Raw genomic sequence first — 16,904 nt, forward strand, 5'->3', positions numbered from 1 at the left:
GACCTCCGGGTGTAATTAAAATAAATAAATGATGGGGGTGATTTCAGCTGGACCAAAATAATGGACCGACCGAGACTTGCTTCCATTATTTATTCAAGTGATCTTCGGCGTGTAAACAAAATAATTTATTTTGGGCAAAACTGTGTTCTTTGCGTTAATGTTGATTTATTGCGCATTAATCTCCAAGCAGCAGTTGGTAAAGTTTCACAGAAAAGGGTTGCCCACTATTTTTTGACCGTCCCCGGTATGTCAATATTTACCAACTATGCATTTCGAATTACACACGATCACAAAGAATTCTTTTCGACGCCTGCAGCCATAAACCGCGTTTTTAAGCCGCACTTTAAGCCCACTGCACGTAAAAACTTTCTTATTATGTTACTCGAGATTTAATCCTCGTCTTTCTCTGTCGGTCCCCCGCAAAGAAACTCCGAAACAAAGAGCGAGTGTGTGCGGAGAACAAAGTTTTAGATGAATTGTGTGTAGATAAGTTATAAACTTTACGAATAGTTTTATGGTTGCTCCAGACATGCCATTTCATCGAAGAATTTCCACTTGTTACAGGTCTATGGACTCATTCGAGCAGAAACATGTACGCTTGAGAGGGGAAACTCCGTGTAATTTGTTTGCTACGAGGGACCATTATGTGTATATCTTTTTCCATACGCGGGGTACATATTTACTTTTATTAGTTCATTGTTAAAAGTGCGTGGTGTTCAATGTAGTAGATAAACTAGGGACGGATTTATAACCGCTCCAAAACACTCACGAGATCGGATCATGAAAGGAGAGTTTCGATCCAAGAAATTGAAAATGTTCGAATTTTTATGAAGCACTTCACAATAACGATATTGGGAATGGTAATGGGAAACCTTGAGTTCGAGCTCACTTTTATTTCTTTTGTGCAGATTGTTGGTTTCTGTTTGTTCGGAAGTCTTACCGACGGAAAATCGCATCTAGCTAAATGCTTATTTACCGAATGTACAATACACAAACACAACTACCATAGAAGAATTCTTTATTGGTGACGTCTGTACACTTTCATATAATATCTCATTTGAGAGGTGTATGTACATTTTTCTATCTCTAGCATGAACCATCCTCTTATTTACACTTAGTTAAATATTGTGGTCGATGCACGTTCTGTCTTGAAGCGATTACGTGGCTTTAAATATTTAAGCAAGACAGAAGACACATCTTGTAAGCAAATCCTTTATACGTAGTATAAAAAGTGTACGTAAAACGAACGTGTAGAGTGAAATTTGTTGCAAGAGCAACTAAGCATCGGCAGCTCCGTATTTGATCAGAAAACAAAGTCTTTGTTGTTTTACGAAATGATATCGTCGCTTTCGACTTCGCTCCAATGTCCGGAATCTACAATATGTTTAAACAAGTCCGGAGGCTGGTGCAGTTCAGGTCATATTTCAAGAATGGTGTCCTGTTCGGCTAAACTATCCGAAAGGGAGTGACTGCTGCCGGGAATAGGCTCGGGGAGTCCGTCGTCCAGAACTTCGGTAACTTCTTCGAATTTACTGCTGCAAAAAAAATCTCACTTCAGGGACTATTCCCGATATACAGGATGATCGATTAGGGCGCTTAAACTACGAAATAAAAATGTGTAGGAATTTTATCGAAAATCGAACGTGAATAGCGCGCATAAAGTAATGTCGTTATCGAGTTTCCTATTTGCAGTTTAGACTTCTAGATTTGATATGTACGCATGAATGAAGGTTGAAAAGAGTAAACACAGAACAAAACGAATCACCGTCACTGAAGTCATTTTGGAAATTCCATTCTCTAGAGATCTCGTTTTTATAGCTCTAAGTCAAACGGGTATCCAATTCCTCGAGATATGTATCGGCTATTTTTAGGTTTAAACCAATTCCTGATATTTATTGTATTAGGAAGTGATTTTGATTAAGTTTGTGAGTGGATGGGTCAGTTGGGACGTGGTTATTTCCCGAAGGGCCGTCCTCGTAAAGTCGGGAATTCACATAATTTAACGTACGAGGAATTCTTCTTGTACAACTTACCCAATTTAATTCAATGTTACCACAACCCCACGTTATAATTTTAAATTTCCAAACTAACAACACTATCTGATTGATTGATCGCGCGTCCCGACGCATTTCGTCACATTATCCCCTTGAAATCTTTGATCGATGATTGCGTTTCCGCCCAGCTTATTTTACTTTACTTGAGTTTAATTTTCGTCGAAATGGTCCAAAGTTCTAACCCGCCCAGCCCGTATGAATCGTATTGACAAAGCAAACCTTTCGAAACTGTCAATATCGCCGTGAATCAGTCTATCTTTTCGTTTCCTCCGTCTGCGTCCTTTGAAGGATAATACAATATGGAAGAAGGCCAGCGCGACGAGCTGCCCCGCCGCCACGTATGAAAGCCAGAGCTTGTGAGGACAAATGAGGGGCACGGCTCCCATGGGGGCGTACAGGAGGCTCTTCTTCCACCCTTCGAGCCACGTGAAGATCGACCAGCAGCGGAAAAAGCGGCTCTCGGTCCTGAAACGACAAAAATCACTTGATTGTGTTTGATAAAATTAATTTACAATAAAATTTAAAGGCAAAGTTAAATAGAGAAAGGTTAAAAATGGTGGAGGCGCCGGTTAGAGTACTTATGCAACACAGCTGTGTATTGTTGGTTGCCTGCATCAAAATAAAATTTAATTATTTATTGAATTAAAAAATTGGTTGAAAGTTATGCTGATTTTTCTTAATATACGTAGTCTTTCATAATAAGAAACTTAAAACATGTTTAAAATGGTATTTTTTTTGTAGGGAACTATCGATTTTGCATTTATGCCCCTCGGTCTGACAATGAATGAAAAAATTGATCACAATTGAGATAGGTCGAGCTTTCTTTTTTATTTAAAACACATAATTTCCTCTGAACAACACGATTATCTACTTAAGTTTATGTTTCACTTGTAATTTCTTGGAGAAAAATTTGAAAAATACAAAAATGCATCACAAATGTGATAGGCGGGTGGGCGGGGCATATATTTTGCTTTTTTTTTTTTAATACGCGTCCAAGAATCGTTAATTGACATTGCCAGTTTGTATGATTTTTTTAAAAATTGACTTTAAAACCGACTATAAAATTTAGTTTTGCAATTTTTGTTGTGAGAACTTCTATAAAGTAAAAAATAATCAGTGTAAAATTAATTAATAAAACTCAAGAATAGACTCAAAATATTTTGCACATTTTTGTTTGGACTTTAAAAAAAAAAATTTGGAATCGTGGAATCTTCAAATATACAGAACTTTCGAAGTTTCTGGAATCTCTGCAACTTTTGGGATCTTTGTAATTTTTTGAATCTTCGGAATCTTTCAACCCTTCAGATTTTTTGGAACCTTCAATTTTTCAAATACTGTGAATCCTCAGAATTGTCGGTTTTTAGAATCTTCAGTGTCAGAATTTTTGGAATTTCTGGAACCGTTGGAATATTTGAAATTTTCGAAATCTTCAATTTTCAAATCTTCAGTCTTTGAAATCTTAAGAAACTTTAGAATTCCTAAAATCCCTAAATATTTTAAATCTTTTCAAATTTCTGGAATCTCTAGGGCTTCGGTATTTACGGAATTATGAAATTTCTGAAACCTCTGAAACTTTTGGTAATTTTCTGAATCTTCAGAATCTTTCAAGTTTTTAGATTTTTTAAATTTTCAATTTTTCAAATCTTGTGAATATTCAGAATTGTCTGAATTTTTAGAATCTTTAGTATTAGAATTTTTGGAATTTCTGGAACCGTTGGAATATTTGAAATCTTCGAAATCTTCAATTTTCAAATTTTCAGTCTTCAAAATTTTAGGAAACTTTAGAATCCCTAAATATTTTAAATCTTTTCAAATTTCTGGAATCTCTAGGGCTTCGTAATGTACGGAATTTTTGAAATGTCTGAAATCTCTGAAACTTTTGGAATCTTTGTAATTTTCTGAATCTTCGAAATCTTTCAAGTCTTCAGATTTTCTGGAATCTTCAATTTGTCAGATTCCGTGCATATGTAGAAGTGTCAGCATTTTTCGAATTTTTAGTATCAGAATTTTTGGAATTTGTGGAACCATTGGAATGTTTGAAATCTTCGAAATGTTCAATTTTCAAATCTTCAGTGTTCTACATCTTCAAAACCTCCAGAATCCTTAGAACCTTCAGAATGTTCAGATTCTTAGAATCTCTCAAATCTCTGGAAACTCTAGACTTTCGTAATATCCAGAATTTTTGGAATTTCTGTAACATTTGGAATCTTTATAATGTTTAGAATCTTTGAAATCTTCAATGCCTTAAGATTTTTTTGAAATATTTAGCCTTTGAAATACTCAGAACCTCCAGAATCTTAAGAAACTTTAAAATCTTAACAAATCCGTACGTAATATCTGGAATCTCTGAAACTTTTGGGGTCTTTGTAATTTTATGAATCTTCGGAATCTTTCAACTCTTCAGATTTTTTGGAATCTTCAATTTTTCAAATTTCTTTAGTATCAGAATTTTTTGAATTTCTGGAACCGTTGGAATATTTGAAATCTTCAATTTTCAAATCTTTAGTCTTCGAAATCTTAACAAACTTTAGAATCCCTAGAATCCCTAAATATTTTTTTTCTTTTCAAATTTCTGGAACCTCTAGGGCTTCGGAATATACGGAATTTTTGAAATTTTTGAAATCTCTGAAACTTCTGGGATCTTTGTAATTTTCTGAATCTTCGGAATCTTCAACTCTTCAGATTTTTTGAAATCTTCAATTTTTCAAATCGTGTGAATATTCAGAATTGTGGCAATTTTTAGGATCTTTAGTGTCAGAATTATTTTAATTTCTGGAACCGTTGAAATATTTGAAACCTTCAATTTTCAAATCTTCAGTCTTCGGAATCTTAACAAACTTTAGAATCCCTAGAATCCCTAAATATTTTAAATTTTTTCAAATTTTTGGAATCTCTAGGGCTTCGGAAAATATGGAATTTTTTAAACTTCTGAAATCTCTGAAACCTTTGGGATCTTTGTAATTTTCTGAATCTTCGGAATTTTTCAAGACTTCAAGATTTTTTCGAATTTTCAATTTTTCAAATCCTGTGAATATTCAGAATTGTCGGAATTTTTAGAATCTTTAATATCAGAATTTTTGGAATTTCTGGAACCGTTGGGATATTTGAAATTTTCGAAATTTTCAAATCTTCAGTCTACAAAATTTTAGGAAACTTTAGAATCCCTAGAATCCCTAAATATTTTAAATCATCTCAAATCTCTGGAAACTCTAGACTCTCGTAATATCCAGAATTTTTGGAATTTCTGGAACATTTGGAACCTTTATAATGTTTAGAATCTTTGAAATCTTCAATGCCTCCAGATTTTTTTGAAATCTTCGGCCTTTGAAATACTCAGAATCATCAGAATCTTAAGAATCTTTAGAAACTTTAAAATCCTTACAAATCCGTACGTAATATATGGAATCTCTTAAAATTTTTGGAATCTTTGTAATTTTCTGAATTTTCGGAATCTTCCAAGTTTTTAGATTTTTTGGAATTTCCAATTTTTCAAATCCTGTGAATTTCAGAATTGTCTGAATTTTTAGAATCTTTAGTATCAGAATTTTTGGAATTTGTGGAATCATTAGAATATTTGAAATCTTCGAAATCTTCAATTTTCAAATCTTCAGTCTTCAAAATTTTAGGAAATTTTAGAATCCCTAACTATTTTAAATCTTTTCAAATTTCTGGAATCTCTAGGGCTTCGGAATATACGGAATTTCTGAAATTTCTGAAATCTCTGAAACTTTTTGAATCTTTGTAATTGTCTGAATCTTCGGAATTTTTCAAGTCTTCAGATTTTTTGGAATCTTCAATTGTTCAAATACACTGAATCTTCAGAATTGTCGGAATCTTTAGAATCTTTAGTATCAGAATTTTTGGAATTTCTGGAACCTTTGGATAATTTGAAATCTTCAGTCTTCAAATTCCTAGGAAACTTTAGAATACCTAGAATTCACTAAATATTTCAAATCTTTTAAAATTTCTCGAATCTCTAGGGCTTCGGAATATGCGGAAATTTTTGAAATTTCCGAAATTTCTGAAACTTTTGGTATCTTTGTAATTTTTTGAATCTTCGGAATTTTTCAATTCTTCAGATTTTTTGGAATCTTTAATTTTTCAAATACTGTGAATCTTCAGAATTGTCGGAATCTCTAGAATCTTTAGTATCAGAATTTTTGGAATTTCTGGAACCTTTGGATAATTTGAAATTTTCAGTATTCAAAATTCTAGGAAACTTTAGAATCCCTAGAATCCCTTAAATATTTCACATATTTTCAAATTTCTGGAATCTCTATTGCTTTGGAATATGCAGAATTTTTGAAATTTCCGATATCTCTGAAACTTTGGAATCTTTGTAATTTTTTGAATCTTTGGAATTTTTCTAGTCTTCAGATTTTTTGGAATCTTTAATTTTTCAAATACTGTGAATCTTCAGAATTGTCGGAATCTCTAGAATCTTTAGTATCAGAATTTTTGGAATTTCTGGAACCTTTGGATAATTTGAAATCTTCAGTCTTCAAAATCCTAGGAAACTTTAGAATTCCTAGAATCCCTTAAATATTTCAAATTTTTCAAATTTCTGGAATCTCTAGGGCTTCGGAATATGCGGAATTTTTGAAATCTCCGATATCTCTGAAACTTTTGGAATTTTTCTAATTTTTTGAATCTTCGGAATTTTTCTAGTCTTCAGATTTTTTGGAATCTTCAATTTTTCAAATACTGTGAATCTTCAGAATTGTCAGAATCTTTAGAATCTTTAGTATAAGAATTTTTGGAATTTCTGGAACTTTTGGAAAATTTGAAATCTTCAGTCTTCAAAATCCTAGGAAACTTTAGAATCCCTAGAATCCTTTAAATATTTCAAATCTTTTCAAATTTCTGGAATCTGTAGGGCTTCGGAATATGCGGAATTTTTGAAATCTCCGATATCTCTGAAACTTTTGGAATTTTTGTAATTTTTTGAATCTTCGGAATTTTTCTAGTCTTCAGATTTTTTGGAATCTTCAATTTTTCAAATACTGTGAATATTCAGAATTGTCGGAATTTTTAGCATCTTTAGTATCAGAATTTTTGGAATTTGTGGAACCATTGTAATATGTATTTGAAATCTTCGAAATCTTCAATTTTCAAATCTTCAGTCTTCGAAATATTCAAAACCTCCAGAATCCTCAAAACCTTCAGAATTTTCAGATTCTTAAAACCTCTAAAATCTCTGGAAACTCTAGACTCTCGCAATATCCAGAATTTTTGGAATTTCTGAAACATTTGGAACCTTTATAATGTTTAGAATCTTTCAAATCTTCAAATTCGAAATTCAGTATTCACACTGTCAAATTTTCCGGTTCATTTATTTTTAAAGTATTCTCTAAAAAAATTATTCAATGAAAATTAGTAATTTCAGTAAACAAAATTGAAATTACCTCCGTAAATATTCAAAATTTTGAGTTTCAATAACTCGAGATTTCGAAATTCAGGAGACTTGAAATTCAGAAGCAGGAATCCACATTTAGAATAGATTTCTTAAATTTAACGATTTTCGTTTTTTATGATTTCAAAAATTCAAAAGTTGGTAGTTTTCGGATTTTGAAGGTAACATAATAATCTGAAAATTTGAATGTATGAAATTGCCAGATTGTTTGATTTAAGATTAGTTTGCCAAAATTCCGAATTTCCAAGGTAGAAAAATTGGAAAATTTCAGGTAAAATTAAGTTTAAAAAGTTCGAAATTCAGTGTTCATGATTTCAAAATTTTCAAATTATTTGTTGCTTTTTTCGCCTTTTTTGACGTTTTCGTGGCTTTTTAATAACCTTTTTTTTACCCTATATAAGGGACAATTCTGAATAAAACCTGTTAAAATTTAATAATAGTTGTTAAAAATAAACAGCCAATCAGATTTAGGAATTTAACTCGTTACTACGAAAATTTGCAATTTTTTATGGAATGCTCCTATTGTGGCTTAGTTTTGTCGCTTTTCGCATTTGATTTCCTTTTCCTTCGACGCCTTATGTAACCTTTTTTATTACAATTTTTTGGCGTCGTTCTATCACTTTTTGTCAGATTTTTTGGGCTTTTTATACCTTTTTATCTCTCTTTTTTCGTACTTTCCTTGTAATCCAATTTTCATTTTTTGTTATTTATTTTTATCGTCCATTTTTCTTCTTTTTTCAACTTTTCGTTGTTGCTTTTTTCGCTTTTTTTTTGGATGTTTTTTGTGGATTTTCAGCCGCTTTTTTGGATTTTTTATCGTCTTTCTCTGTCGTTTTTTTTAAGGCCTTTTTGGTCATCTTTACTGTCACTTCTGTCCCTCTTAAATGGTTTTTCTGCTCGATTTTTTAGTTGATATTTTGTCTCTTTTTTAATCCCTCTTTTCGACTTTTTTTGTAACTTTTTTCGTCTTTTTTGACTTTTTTATGGCTTTGGTCTCCTTTTCCCCTCTTTCTTGACTTTTTTCCCTTTCTTATTGCGTTTTTTTTTTGTGAAATTTTTGACTCTTTTTTTTGTCTCTTTTCTCCTTTATTGTCAATTTTTATTAGCCTTTTTTTCTTTTCTATCTCCTTTTTTTAATCTTTTTTTTTGGGTATCGTGACCTTTTTCGTTTTTTTTCAGTGGCTAGTCATGTTCTTCTTTCGAGTGGGAATGAAAACTCATAATACAATCTAGAATGTGAAAAAACTAAAAAAATAAGCGCTAATCGTAATTTTTTTGTTACACTATCGCGGATTAGAAATCTCGCTAAAATCGGATTGAAAATAAATTTCAAATGTCTTTAGCGAATTTTCGAAATGGTTGAAAAGAGTCGAAAATTTCAAAAGTGCCAAAATCAGTCTTATCTTATCAAATACTACCCCCGCCCACCCGCCCTCTTTCTCTTAGAAGATATGTTATTTGCCAAAATCAGTTTTTTCTTAGCAAGTACTAGCCCCGCCCACCCGCCCTTAATTTTTTTGGAAGGTATGCCATTTGCCAAAATCAGTCTTATCTTATAAAATGCTCTCCCCGCCCACCCGCCCTCTTTTTCTTAGAGGGTATGTTATTTGCTAAAATCAGTTTTATCTTGGCAAAATTTATTCTTTGTAACTTAAACTTTGTAAATTAAAATTTCAGTACCCAGAATTGTAATTACCGGTGCAAATATTCAAAATTTTGAGTTTCAGTGACTCATTTTCAGCATTCAGAAGATTTGAAATTCATAAACAGAATTCCCTCGTTTAAGACTTTATTACAATCTGCATTTCAATAGATTAAATTTAGCGATTTTCGAATTTCATATTTCGAAATTTAAAAATTCGGTAGTTTCGGATTTTGAAGTTTCATAATTTTGAAATGTCAAGATTTAAAAATGCTGAAAATTTAGATGTACGAAATTCCCAGATTGTTGATTTAAGATTCGTCTGCCAAAATTCCGAATTTCCAAGGATCAAAACATTTATTCTTTGTAACTGAAACTATGAAAAAAAAATGTACCGAATTTCCAAATTATTTTATTTAAAATTCGATTGCCAAAATTCCAAATGTTCAAGCTTTAAAACTTGGAAGTGTCATGAAAGTCACAAAATTTCAAATAATAATAAATTTAAAAAAATCGAAATTCAGAATTTGTCTACAAAAATGTACCATTTTAAACATGTTTTAAGTTTCTTGTTGTGAAAACATGACTACGCATATTTAGAAATTAGCCAAAATATAAGCCCCGCCCACCCGCCCTATCTCAGTTGTGGCGATTTATTTATTCGTCGTACGTCGGGGGGCGGAGCTTAATTGCAATATCCTTATATTTTTTCGTACTCTAGGACAATTTCAAAATATTGTTGTGCAATTTTGATTTTTTTCCAAAAATCTACAGTTTCCGACAAACAATTTCAAACATCACTTTTCTGTAATGTCAAAAATTTTAATGTAGTCTATGCTTTATTGTCATTATTTCGGACAGCTGGAATGTCAAACTTTCAAAATTCCAGCTTACGCTACAACTACATTCATGTAAGTGTCAAATGTAAAAGTTAAAAATGACTGTCAAATATATAGGTTAGAAACATCTAAAGGTTGCTTTACACTATCTGACGACTGAATGACATTGACGTCTGAATTTTTTTGGCGGCAACTGTATATACCAAGGGTAAAAACAAAGAACTAAAATTTATTCCGCAGAATGGTAAGATGACGTCTTCATTTCTTGGGAAGACCATAAACGAATCAATTTTGATTCAATATTTATTATACTACAAAACAAGAAACTATAATTAATAATTAAATCGAGATTACTAAATCCATTACATTTTTCACACATGTGTATTGCTGGTTGCCTGCACACCTCACCGGAATTAAACGATAATTTAAAAGAAAAATTTTGCCACAAAAACGTTGAAAACCCGGCCTGGAAAATCGCTTTTCAAATAATATAATTCCTCCCTCCGGCCAGATTAATATGTAAGTGTCGTAGCACCTCTGGCAAAGAATTTGAAACATAACGTAATATTTTAAGTGTATTATAAAAGAAACTAGAGTTTTCCTTTTTGAAATGTTTTATTCAACACGTAGTGGCTAAATTCCAGTGTTTTTCCTAATCCAGTCTCTGTAATAAGCAGTCCGGGTGTTCCCTGCTGGGTAAGGGTATTCGCAACCGTAGCCATTAATAAAACTGAAAATGGCGACGTGGACTGGATCCGACTCGATATTGACCACAACAGGAGCCCCACTATCTCCGAAACAAGGACTCTTCACAGGATCTCCAGGACTTGTACACACCACTCCAGACGTAACTCTTTGGTAACCATAAATTCGTTCACACTCTATATTTTCTATTGTGGAAAGAGATATGTAATTGAGGACTTCGCTGTAGGGGTTACCATCGCTTATTTCTCCCCAACCACTCACTGTAACAGTGGTGTTAGCCTCAAGCTCTTCATCCCCTAACATTATAGGTCGGGTATTATCTAAAAACTACTCTGATTTTTTTTTCTCACTCGAATTTAGATATCACCGTCTAAAATTAGTGGTTTTTGTAGTCGTATTAATCCAACATCGTGGTTTAAAAATTCCGGTACGTAATATTCGTGAAGAATAAATTCTTCAGCTCGACTTGTGGTTCGATTGGGGGAATTCAAGTTCACAGACCCTGAATAAATGGTGGCCGATTTGGCTCTACAAAAATTAACTAGACTAAACACAAACTTATTTAAATGTGGTACCCGTCTACACAGTGTCCAGCTGTTAACACCCATGATTCACTAATCAAGGCACCACCGCACAGGTACGTGGGTATGGTAGCCGATTTGCCCATGATTGCCACCTGCCACGGGAACTGCCCATCTTTGGCTTCGTCACCATTTACAATTCGTGTACCTTTGAGGGATGTAACCCTAGTTGATAAAACACACAAATATTTAATACACGAATAAAGTTAAGAAACCAGACATCGTGCCCAGAAAAATACTATTTTGATATAGTTACTAGTTTAATTTAACTTAGTTAAGATAAGCGAATATCTAAGTTAATTGTGATAACGAACTTTGCGAACTTTTGATTGAAAAGGGATTTGTGAGGTATTAAATCGGATTAGAGTGGAATGATGAGGGGTATGACGACGAAACATTGTCTGGGTTCAGCTTTAATCATCAGACGAAATCAATTAAGAACCAGATCAGTATTAAAACAACTTTTATAAAAACTTGCTCTTCACAAAAATTGTGATTCAGTAGGTTAATTAGTTAATTAACTTTAATACTGTTTTACTTTACCGATTGTACGGTGTGTTAGTAAAAATTCCCTTGAACCGCGTCCAGCACGAAAAAGTGACTTCCGTTCCTGACAGACAAAACTTAATTGCACAAAATTCGTCTCTTGAAAAGATTCAGCAGTTTATGTAATTGCGGCAGCATTTTGCAGTGGTTCATAATTCAGGAAAGCCCGCAAAAAGACCTGAAATATTTTAGTGTCCTTTTGGTTTGGTGTGTGCTCGGATGCATCGCGTGTGTGGGCTAAACCCGACAAATGTGGTTCTCGCAGGAATGTTTTATTGTTCTGGGAAAAAGGGTGGAGGGAGCGAGTACACAAAGGGAAGTGGGCAAAAAGAAGGCAAAAATAGTGTTTTTAGTGTTAGTTCGCGAGCGATTTCTGGTTGCAAGAGTTTCGAGCTCATCGCGGGATTATTTACCCGAGGAAACACGGCTTAAAAATAAAATATTAGTTATGGCTTTACGGATCCCGACTTCAAATATTACCGAACGGTCATAAAACATGGGGTCTATCAATTTCGAATAAATGGCTTTTTTATTAGCTCGGATGTGGAAACATATCAGCGTTTTGCGACTTCGGAATATTATTTATTTTATATTACTTGGGGGAAGGTCGGTATTATAAAATATGTTATTTTGTTTCAATTTTGTTTATTGTTGGAGATGCTAACCGATAAATTTGACGCACTTTTTCTGGAAAAGCGTTTCATAATCCACATGTCTAGGAGTAGGTATTATATTTTATAAAATTTAAATAATATTTATTAGAGATGATGAAAGCCATGACTTGTAATTCCTGAATGAGAAAACTTTAAATTAGACATTCCTCAAAATGATCTTTGAATATTTCGATAGAGGGAAAGTACGAAACTTAGTTATAGGTTAAATAACTTCAAACATCACTTCACACTTAAAGTTTGTGTCTTGCATAACTAATTGTAGGTCAACCATGCACTTATGTTCATCATACAGTGTCGGATTGAGGACATGGGGTCCACCGGGAAATTTCCAAAGTGGGGCAAAGACAAATCAAGGAGATATAGAGATGGAGGAGGTCAAGAAGAGATTAGCGAACTCGTGACACAAATCAGAAATGATATGAGAGAAAGTAATAAACAATTATTGAAGGAGTGGAATACACAGCTTAAAGAGGAGCTTAAAACAATAAGAGAAGAATTAAAGCAAGCAAGAGATCAATTTCAGGAGCAAAATCAAGAAATTAGAGATAAGCATGAAGAATGGAAGCGAGCTAAGGAAGAAATGGGAAAGAGAGCGGGTAAAGTAGAAAGTCAACTAGATCTAGAAGAAACAAAGTAGTGATGATGGGATTGGAAATAGGAACAGGAGAGCAGAAGCAGATAATTGAAAAGGTGACAAAATTTTTAGAAGAGAAAGCCGAAGTAGAGAGTAAAGTTAAAAATATAAAAAATAAATGAAAAAGGGGAGAGCAAACGGGAGAATAGCAATGGGAATTCGAAAAAAAAAATGCAAGAATTGGAAAAGGGAAGTAATATTAAAAACGGACTAATGAAGAAAGTAATACAGCTAGAAAAGGAAACAAAAGAAAAAGGAGATGAAAAAATACTTATGGGAGAGAATTTTAACGCAAGTTTGTTCGATAAGGGGACAAGAATAATAGATAAAGAAAAGGGAGAGAAAAGAGGATCAAAAAACAAAGCAAATAACAAAGAAGGGAAAATATTGTGGAAGATAACAGAAGAAATGGGATGGGAAATTTTGAATGGAAACAAAGGAGATGAAGAAGGAGAATGGACGTACGTAGAGGCCAGGGGAGAATTAGAGAGTTTCAAAGTGGGGGAAAGGGTAGAATCACACCACATGCCACTAGAAATAAAAATCAAAGGAAAAGAGCAAGAGTACGATGGTAATTTCACGCAGAAAAGTGAGAATTTTACAATTAAGCTCCACCCCTTGGCTTACGACGAATAAAAAAAATCATCAGAATTGAGACAGGGCGGGTGGGCGGGCCTTATATTTTGCCTTTTTTTTCTTAATATGCATAGCTATTTTTTCATAACAAGGAACATAACATAGTCGTCTTTTCAGAACAAGAAACTTAAAACATGTTTAAGACGGTAAATTCTTTTAGACAAATATGGATCTTGCAGTTAAGCTCCGCCTTCTTGGCTCACGACGAATAAAAAAATATCACAATTGAGATAGGGCGGGTGGGCGGGGTTTATATTTAGCCCTTTATCTTAACATACGTAAACATCTTTTTAGAATAAGAAACTTATAACATGTTTAAAATTGTATTTTGCATATTTCTTTCAATTTTGTGACTTTTTTAGTTTTTCGATTCTTCAATTTATCTCCTATTTTTTTCTATATTTGGCTTTTGGGATTTGTTAGTATTTCGACTTTTCGATTTTTCGAGTTCTGAATTTTTCGATTTCTCGACTTTTACTTTTTGGATTTTCAATTTTTCGCTTTTTAAATTTTAGATTTTTCAATTTTTCGCTTGTTTTTATACCTCGAATTCTCAATTTTTCAACTTTTCGATATTTTAACTCTCCAGTTATTAAAATTTTCGGTTTTTTGATTTCTCGAGTTTTCAGTTCTTTTTCTCGATTATTAAATTTTAGATTTTCAAATATTTGTTTTCTGATTTTTTTCATGTTTGGATTTTTCAATATTTGAATTTTCCCATGTTTTAAATTTTCGATTTTTCAATTTTTTGAGATCTCGATTTACCGAGATTCGGATATTTAGATGTTTTGATTGTTTAGTCTCCTGATTTATCAATTTTTCCACTTTTAACTTTTCGATTTTGGCCTATTTTGGTTTCCCAATTTTTCGATTTCTCGACTTTTCGACTCCTCGATTTCTCGCAGTTTTTGAATTTTTCAAATGTACGTTAAAATATAATTTTATTAATTTTAAAAATACATAACAAATGATTTTACAGAATAAGTACAAATTTTGAAAGTGGAACCGATTTTCCAACTTGGACGCCTCAAACTTTCTTTCCAAAAAGAAAGTGTAATGATTTTTCTCCGCTCACCATCCCTAGACGAATAAAAAGATTAATCACAATTGAAATGGGGCGGGTGGGTGGGGCTTATCCTTTGATTTTCTTAATATGCATAGTCTTCTTTCAACAATAAAATACTTAATACATCAAATGGTATTTCTTGTTGAAAATAGATACATATTAAGAAAAAGTAGCCAATAATTAAGCCCCACCCACCCGCCCCTATCTCAATTCTGATAAATTTTTCATTCGTTATCCGATAGAGATTTTTAAATTTTTCGATTTTTCAAGTCTTCAATATTATTTAATTTTTCAAATTTTGACGTTTCTAAATTTTCAGTTTTCGGATTTTTCAATTAATCTATTTTTGATTTTCCCATTTCTCAACTTTCCAATGTTTCGATTTTTCAGTTTCTCAGTTCTTCAATTTTGTGGTATTTCAGTTTTTCGATTCTTCAATTTTTCTTCTATTTTTAAATTTCTCGATGTTTCAGTTTTGGGAAATTTTAGTATCTAGACTTTTCGATTTTTCTAGTTCTGGAATTTTCGATTTTTCTAATTCTGGATTTTTCTTCGATTTTTCGACTGTTTACTTTTTGGATTTTAAATTTTTCGTTTTTTTAAGTTCGGGTTTTTCAATTTTCGTTTTTTAAATTTTGGGTTTTTCAATTTTTTGACTGCTTTATATTCGATTTCTCAGTTTTCTCGATGTTTTAACTTTTCAATTTTAAAATTTTAGGTTTTCCGATTTTTCGATGTCTCAGTTTTTGAATTTTTCAATATTTGGATTTTTAGATTTTTTATATTTCGGCTTCAATTATAGATTTTTCGATTTTTCGATTTTTCAGTTCTTCAATATTTTTTAATTTTCCAAATTTTAACGTTTCTAAATTTTCAGTTTTCCATTTATCAATCTATTTTTGATTTTCCCATTTCTCGACTGCCCAAAGTCTCGATGTTCCAGTTCTTCAGTTTTTCGATTTTTCAGGTTTTTGGTTTAAATCAATGTTTCGATATTTTAGGTTTGCGATTTGTCGACTTTACCGTTTTGACTTTTCGATTTTTCAATTTCTTCATTTTTTGTTTTCCCATTTTGGATATTTCGTTCAATTTTGTGATTTTTTTAGTTTTTCGATTCTTCAATTTATCTCCAATTTTTTTCTGTATTCAGCTTTTGGAATTTGTTAGTATTTCGACTTTTCGATTTTTCGAGTTCTGAATTTTTCGATTTCTCGACTTTTACTTTTCGTATTTTCAATTTTTCGCTTTTTAATTTTTAGATTTTTCAATTTTCGGTTGTTTTTGTACTTCGAATTCTCCATTTTTCAACTTTTCGATATTTTTAACTCTCCAGTTATTAAAATTTTCGGTTTTTCGTTTTCTCGAGTTTTCAGTTCTTTTTTTTTTTATTTTCCAATTTTTCGATGTTTCGATTGTTCAATTATCCGTTTATTCAATTTCTCGATTATTAAATTTTAGATTTTCAAATATTTGTTTTTTGATTTTTTTCATGTTTGAATTATTCAATTTTTTGTGATCTAAATTTACCGAGATTCGGATATTTAGATGTTTTGATTGTTTAGTCTCTTGATTTATCAATTTTTACACTTTTAACTTTTCGATTTTGGCCTATTTTGGTTTCTTAATTTTTCGATTTTTCGTTTTCTTGACTTTTCGACTCCTCGATTTCTCGCAGATTTTGAATTTTTCAAATGTACGTTAAAATATAATTTTATTAATTTTAAAAATACATAGCAAAGGACTTTACAGAATAAGTACACATTTTGAAAGTGGAACCGATTTTCCAACTTGGACGCGTCAAATTTTCTTTCCCAAAAAAAGGACGAATAAAAAGATTAATCACAATTGAAATGGGGCGGGTAGGTGGGGCTCAACCTTTGATTTTTTTAATATATATCCATAGTTTTATTTCAACAATAAATACTTAAGATATCAAATGGTATTTGGTGTTGTTGAAAATATATACATATTAAGAAAAAGAAACCAATAATTAAGCCCCCCCCCCCTATCTCAATTGTGATTAATTTTTTATTCGTTATCCGATAGAGATTTTTAAATTTTCGATTTTTCAAGTCTTCAATATTTCTTAATTTTTCAAATTTTGACGTTACTAA

At 32.1% G+C, this 16,904-nt stretch overlaps 2 protein-coding genes across 2 annotated transcripts in view; both read right to left on the bottom strand.

Moving 5' to 3' along the window:
* Window positions 1-1,032: 1,032 nt before the first annotated feature.
* The window catches only part of LOC135143716 (uncharacterized), a 95,930-nt gene continuing 80,058 nt past the window's right edge, over window positions 1,033-16,904 (bottom strand). The window contains exons 4-5 of the mRNA XM_064075624.1: window positions 2,274-2,519; window positions 1,033-1,535 (exon numbers count right to left, since the gene is read on the bottom strand). Of these exons, the coding sequence (XP_063931694.1) occupies window positions 1,418-1,535; window positions 2,274-2,519 (364 nt within the window). The 3' untranslated portion in view covers window positions 1,033-1,417. The remainder of the gene's footprint in view (window positions 1,536-2,273; window positions 2,520-16,904) is intronic.
* LOC135143743 (chymotrypsin BI-like) lies at window positions 10,582-11,422 on the bottom strand (the record flags this gene model as incomplete). Its single annotated transcript, XM_064075667.1, has 3 exons — window positions 10,582-10,973; window positions 11,021-11,181; window positions 11,229-11,422. Coding segments are annotated over 3 exons (747 nt in total), but the record flags the coding sequence as incomplete, so codon positions are not given.

This window comes from Zophobas morio, unplaced genomic scaffold (assembly GCF_036711695.1).
Source record: "Zophobas morio isolate AGI-343-1 ecotype UQ-CSIRO unplaced genomic scaffold, CSIRO_AGI_Zmor_V1 ptg000074l, whole genome shotgun sequence".
In the NCBI taxonomy this organism is placed as follows: domain Eukaryota; kingdom Metazoa; phylum Arthropoda; class Insecta; order Coleoptera; family Tenebrionidae; genus Zophobas; species Zophobas morio.